Raw genomic sequence first — 7,175 nt, 5'->3', positions numbered from 1 at the left:
AGTAGCGGTAAGAACCTAATGGGTCACACATGAGACTTAGATCGGAGGACAGAACAGTGATTTGTAGGGGTGGGCACTGTTCGGTTAACCAGTCCATGAGGTTAAAAAATTAACCAAACCAAAACTATCGGTTTTTTAGCCATTGAAACCAAAACCGGTCCATACATACCGGTTATCCATATGAACGGTTAACCATAAATTTCGGTTAGGTTTTTCAGTTAACGATTTTTAACCAATTCTCAATGGTTAACAAAAAATCAACGGTTAACCATAATTTTTACCTAAACCTAAATTTTTAAATAGTATTAAAATACATATAATTTCAAGATAGAAATTAGAATAGAATAAGTTAAGTACTTAATATAATATACTAGTCTGGTAATTTGTATATAATTTGTATGTAATTACAAAGTATAATTTTTAAACACCTCAAACCGAAACCAAAACCAAAACCAAAACCAAACCCATACTAATTTTTTCAACCCTAAACAAGAACCATTAACCGCTTTTTCAGTTCGATTTATAGGTTTTCGGTTGGGTTACCGGTTTGTCTGGTTTTTTTTGTCCATCCCTAATAATTTGAGAGTGACCACTATAAGGGGGCGAAATTTATATAGTAAGGGGATTAATTTGATTAATTGATTTATTTAGATAATTGTAATTAGATTATAGTTATAGATAAATTAATTATAGGATTATAAATTAATTAAGTATATGAGATTATATCTCTAATTAGAGTTGAATGATGCTTTTTATTCGCACAATTTATCAAGAGTTTGTATGGATGGAGTTGAAATTCTGTTATGAAAGGAACATAAGATTGATTTTCTTAATAAGCATTTATATAGTTTTTTGTATTTTAAGAAAAAATATGACATTTTAAGAATATTAGTTTTCATTTTATGATATTTAAAATATTTTGTGCGTGTTTGCCATTTTTGAAATATATGGCTGTTTTGAAGTGTTTAGGTAAAATCCCCCCAAGAAATAAGACAATGATATCCTTGTGTAAAATAATTGATCATAAAAAATGGAAAATAAATAATAGATTATATATATATATATATATCACTTGCTAGAACTAATAATAATAATAATAATTAGTGGAGATGGGAAAATAGATTTGACAAGCTGTATTTTGTCCTTGAAATTGCAGTATGAGATACTTCCAACAACAGACGGGAACAACCTTACAAAAAAAAAGGACTAATTAATTTATTACTTCCTATATTTTGACAAAATACACGGTTAAATCTCTGTATTTTCAAAAACATATGGTAAGATTCCTAATATTTTTCTCAACGAACTATTTAATCCTTCCGTCTGTTTGTTAGATTTTTTTATCGTTTATGACTTTGAAAATGACTAAATTACCCTTTACTATTTACCTTCAAACTTCAGAAGAGGAAATCCAATTTAGAAGAAAAAACTATTTGTATAGAGAACAAGAAAAATAAAAGATCCAATGCTTACGAATTTGAACGATTAAGAAGAAAATAAAAAAGAAGAACACTCAATGTTGATTTCAGATACATTAGAGTTTAAAGAAAATGAAAATAAAAGAAAAGAAGAACGCAAAACTAAACAGTTCACTGGAAAAAACGTTAGAGACTTTACCATGTGTTTTTGAAAATACAGAGACTAAACAGTGTGTTTTGTCAAAATATATGGACTAATAAATTAATTACCCTAAAAAAATTTGTTAATCCATGACATAAAAAGAGATCTAAGAAATAAAAGTAAAAGCAATTTTATAGCTATGAAAAGATCTGAAAATTTAAGAAAACACACACTCTCGAAGTTGTTGAAATGGAAAAGGATGAACACATATTAGCTCTTCTCCTTTCCATATTGAAGAATCCTGCTAAATGTCACACATAAAAAACAACCTCCTTCTCTACTAGTACTACATAACCTCAACGACTGAACCCCATTGTCCAGGACATGGAAAAGTCTTTACCAACAGGAATGCCCAAACCCTTTACCTCTACCATCACACTCTTCTTCTTCTTCTTCTTCTTCTTATTATCTTCTTCAACTGAGTTCACCACATAGTTATGTTCCGTTGAGCTCAACTCGATGTTTGATGATCCAGCAACAACCGCTTCTCCGTTTACTTCAAGCTCAGACGGCTTCCCACTTCCCCCCACTCCCAACACACTCACCTTGTCTACAACCCAACCGTTCTGCAATGCAAACTTCCCTTCCTGTACTTTTGACCAGATCTTTACAGTTCCATGACTTGCACTTGCATACAAATCCACATAAGTTGAAGTTCCACTTGCAAGTTTCATCTCAGGAAGCTCATCATCATCAAGGAAAAGCTTCCCTTTCGCTTCTGCATAACTTGCTCCTGCAGGGAAGGTAACTACCAGGGTGAACGGTGTCATTCTGGCTATTTTAGAAAGCAATCCACCCTGTTGCATTGGTAGTATTGTGTTTTGATACAAATGCACATTAACCACATGTAATGGTGCATCAAGGGTAACATACTGCCCGCCTTTCGATGTAACCGTTTGTGTCATGTCGAACATGCTGTACCAACTGCCTGGAGGAAAGAGTGCTTTAACTTTTGATTTTCCTTTCTCAAGCACTGGAGATATCATGAGACTGCTTCCAAGCAAGAACTGAGTGCTCAAACCATAACACTCTGTGTAATTTGGAAATGAGAAGAAAAGCGGCCTGGCAATCGGGGAACCCGTAAGATGTGCCTCGTAGTTTAATGTGTAAAGATATGGCAGAAGCTTATATCTCATGCCAAGAGCATTTCTAGCTGATATAGCTACTGAATCCCACTGATAAAGCTCCTGTCTCGGCGAGTAGTAGTTGGCATGATCCCTTGAGAAGGGGTAGAAAGCACCAACCTCAATCCATCGGTTGCAAAGCTCCTCTGTTGGTTGAGGATAGAATCCGCATATGTCCGAGCCAACCATCGGAACTCCAAATATACCAAAATTTAGCATAGTAGATATTGAATACTTCAAATCGTTCCAAGTGCCCTGGTTATCACCAGTCCAGTGAGCAGTGTATTTACCAGAACCGACAAAGGTGGAGCGAGACAGAATAAATGGTCGTTTCCCCTTAAGCCCTTGAAGGGCCTTGTGAGTAGCAATTGCTTGAGAGAAACCATAAAGACTGTGGGCATCATATTCCATAACACCATTATAGTGCACTGCACTGGTGGCAATGGTTTTATATCCAATTGGCGCCGCAATTCCCGAGGCATTTATTTTGTACGGTGGATCATCCCATTTTGTATCTGTTATGTTCTTGCAGTCCAAGCAACAGATCCAGCCAGGCCCTGTTCCAGTTGGGCACTTCTTGCCTACCGGTATTGTGCATAGTCCAGAACAGAAATTTGAAGCTTCATTCATGTCAATCCACAGGCCATCAACAGCAACAAGTTCATGGAAGCGACGAATTTCATCACCCCACCATTCTACAGTTTTGGGATTGAGGAAGTCAGGAAAGTTAACAGCTCCAGGCCAAACTTGCGCCAGATAAGGTTTGCCATGATACTTGATAAACACGTCATCTGCAAGGCCTCTTTGGTATACACCATAAGAAGCATTAACATTAACTCCAGGATCAATAAGTACAATATACTTCATGCCCATGCCGTGTATTTTTTCTAGGAACGCTGAGACGTTTGGACGAGGAAAGGCGATGGGATTGAGGGTGAAGTCCTTGTGGAAATCCATGTGATCATCATCGGTCCACATCACATCAAGTGGGATCTGAGCCTTTTTGTAGTTCTCCACCACATCTTCAACCACAGATATGTTGTGGTACCCCCATCTGCATTGGTGGAATCCTGTAAACAGAGCATCACAGATATTTTTCTTAGAGGTACTTCCATATGCAGTTTCAAACATATGCTGAATTGGAAGCATAGAGCAGTGAAGTGAAGTACAACATTCCTCATACTAGAACTGAGAATCACAAAAATGCACTTTCATCATTGTGCTACTTACTACCCCTGTGGCACTTGTAGATTTTTTTGAGGTTAGTTGGACCATAATAAGGTTAGAGAATTCAATCTGGGAGACCACTATCTTAATCTAATGTCAATATTAGCTCCTTTGGAAAAAAACAAAAAAAAAAAATGCTCAGTGATGACAAATCTCAGGCATTCCATGTGCCAATGCCAACATACTTGCTGACACATTTCTAAATTTCAGCATGCATAAATTTCCGTATCACTAAATATGTCCAAGAAAAGGCCAAAACATTAAACATAACAAGGAGCCAGAGAAACAAGTGATATGAATGAGAGATTTTGGATGTGATGAATTAAATTACAAGGTTTCTTTCAACTGCGGACACTGCAATTGCCAGAAAGCAAGGGAACAACAATATTATTAAATACATTTCCCCACATCACAACCTAGAGATGGTATCACCTCACATGGCAACTATATTTGCAAGTAAACCGTTCTACAATTAGCATCATGTAGGACCTATGTTGCAAGAAACTTCAAAGTTTGATTTTAAACGTTCACATTTCCGAAACGTTTCGGAAAGTGAAACTCTTAAAAACTTGCACATAACATTTCGGGTCACATTTTCATAGTTTAAAAATTTAGAAACTCATTTCTCAAAGTTAAGACTTTGGAAACTCATTTCTTAGGATGTAATGTGTTTTCAAAAGTGGATCAATGCTAATAAGTAATCACATGCTCAATAGACCCCTAATCTAATCTAGACGATCTTCTACTAGATTTCAAAATGAAAAAAAAAATCTGTTTTTTGTCCCTCTATCATGTGACTATTATGTAATATTGCATTGCTAATGGGCCCTTAGTCATTATTATTGCAAATTGATAAAAGTAAGCGGATTGATTATATTTTTGGTGGACAGGAAGATGTGGAAGGACTCATTAATAATGCTTTTCTAGGGTCCTACCAGTTACTTTGCACAAAACATTAGCAAAAGAGGTCAAGATTTATGCCTTGTAAAATCTAGCTAAAAATTGAAAAATAAGATACTAATCCATGTCCTTATCTATGAATCATGATGTGGTTAATTAAGTTAAATAAACTTTTATCAAAAGCAGACATTTTGAGCCTGATAAAAGTTGCTTCTCGACAACTGCAAAATACAATATAATTAGCTTTAAATATGAAAACGAAGTAGCAGAAATTCTGACCAACCTCACCAACCTAAATTTAAAAAAAAAAAATGAACAAGAATATCCCCAAAATACGGCAACAAGCGTATGGTCTATGTCGGCAGCAAATCAAGATATCCCATCACTTATCAACATTCACACACAGCACAACCCCTCATTACAATCACTCTTTCATAATGCAAACTTAAGCATCATTAGTAGCATAACTGATATGTAATAGTTCAATCCCATAGCATCCTTAACATATTATATATTATGATCAAAACCATAATCCTAGAGGCATGATTAACATATTATATATATGGTCAATTTTCATCATTTCATCCACAGGACAATACCAAATCAAAGGCAACTCAGATCATGTGAAACGATACATAAAGCATTTAGGACGCAACTAACATTAAAAAAAAGGTACCACAATTATCAATTAGATTAGTATGATATACTCACACCCTGAAAAGGTGTAAGAAATGAAGTCCCCCATTGTGAATAGAAAAGCCATCATTTCCAATCTGTTAAATACAGTTAAATCTATACCCTTTGTTAAAGCTTAAGTTCCTCTTATATGAATGATACCAAAAAGGCAGATAGCAGATACTGAATAAAAAGAAAGAAACATACCAAGAGACCAGTAGGGCATAGGAGCTGGTCTGCCAATTAATTGAGTATACTGATCAACAACAGCCAAAGGAGTAGACCCAGAGAAGAAATACAAGTCAAAAACACCTCCAATAATCTTGTATGTAAGGGAAGTTCCTCTGTAGAACACATCCATACCATTACTGTTCAACAATAGTACTGAATGAGCATATGCCTGCCCATTCACATTCCTTAGATCCATGTACACTGGATGAGACCCATAAAGATCAGCATTAAGATTAATTGCTGAAATATCAAGAGTATACAATGTGTATGGATCTCCAGGGTTGAGCTTAATCCCATGGGGCTGTGTGTTCTCTCCCAGACCGTAAAGCGAAGCATCTTTTGGCAATTTTGTGGATATCTCCAGATATTGGTCTTTAAACACCAATTGGCTAAATGGGTCAGACTCTTCCGCACTTGTATTAAAAAGGGTCTGCCCATTTGATTTTCTCTTCACAGCAAAACTAAATGGGTCCGCTGTGTAGCTGAAAATTAGTTCAGAGCCTGAATACTCCTGAACTAGTAATGGGTTTTTTCTCGACCTCCCAATTGTTTGTTTCAATGCCGGAGGTTGCTCTCTGGGTAGTAGATTGTACGGAACTTCCCATCTCTGCTTATCTGCATCTGTAATGTGCACCCTCAATCGATCTTGCGTCTCATGTCTGCAAAAGTACTATAATGGTGAGAAATTATAGTTGAAAGAAGATGAATTTAAAGGAGACGAAGATAAAAAGATGCTTACTTTACGAAGAGCTGCAAGAGAGGGATATCAGGGCCATAGATTTTGTTCTTCTGCTTGACTTGGAGGAAGCCAACAATGCCGCCATCAGGAGTTTCTTCGACGGAAATCAAACGGTAGCCCTTGCCAATTTTAGTAGGGGTAGAAGAAGGGGTGACTCCATTAATGACTAGGATAAGAACAAGGAAGAAGGAAGCTACTAAAGAAGAAGAAAAAGACATTGATTGGCTTAGTAGTTACCAAAAAGAAAGGAAATGGATGTTTAAGCAGCTATTGAGAGTGTAAATGTAGTTCGATTTATATAAAAAGAAAAACAAAAGAATGGAGCAAAAGTCATCCACTGCATGTGAGGAACATGACGTGGCACGAGTATATCTCTCGCACGTGATGATGATGGTCCTTTCTTATTTCTTTGGACCCCGATTTCTTTTTCTCTCGATTTTTTCATTTGAAATTGCAGTTTCTTAAAAAAAACAAAAAAAATTGGTAACACAATAATCTTATTATTAGATACTCCATTGTTTAGTTGAAAAACTTCAGTTTAAAAAGGGAAAATTACAAAACTAGGTCAAATGGGAGGTCCATTTACATATTTAACCCATTTACTCAACCTATTACATATCTAGACTCATTTTGTGTGACTTTCCAAAAATACCCCTAAT

General features: G+C 35.9%; 1 protein-coding gene across 1 annotated transcript; it reads right to left on the bottom strand.

The window, feature by feature from the left end:
- Positions 1-1,727: 1,727 nt before the first annotated feature.
- LOC136235058 (alpha-xylosidase 1) lies at positions 1,728-6,788 on the bottom strand. Its single transcript, XM_066024578.1, has 3 exons — positions 6,517-6,788; positions 5,754-6,436; positions 1,728-3,814 (listed from the first exon to the last, which is right to left on the bottom strand). The coding sequence occupies exons 1-3, from the start codon at positions 6,732-6,734 to the stop codon at positions 1,917-1,919; spliced, it is 2,799 nt and encodes a 932-aa protein (XP_065880650.1). The 5' UTR covers positions 6,735-6,788; the 3' UTR covers positions 1,728-1,916.
- Positions 6,789-7,175: the final 387 nt, after the last annotated feature.

The sequence above is a fragment of the Euphorbia lathyris genome, chromosome 1 (assembly GCF_963576675.1).
Source record: "Euphorbia lathyris chromosome 1, ddEupLath1.1, whole genome shotgun sequence".
Lineage (NCBI taxonomy): Eukaryota > Viridiplantae > Streptophyta > Magnoliopsida > Malpighiales > Euphorbiaceae > Euphorbia > Euphorbia lathyris.
Note: the sequence above shows the minus strand (reverse complement) of the source record. Positions and strands in the feature narration are given on the sequence as shown.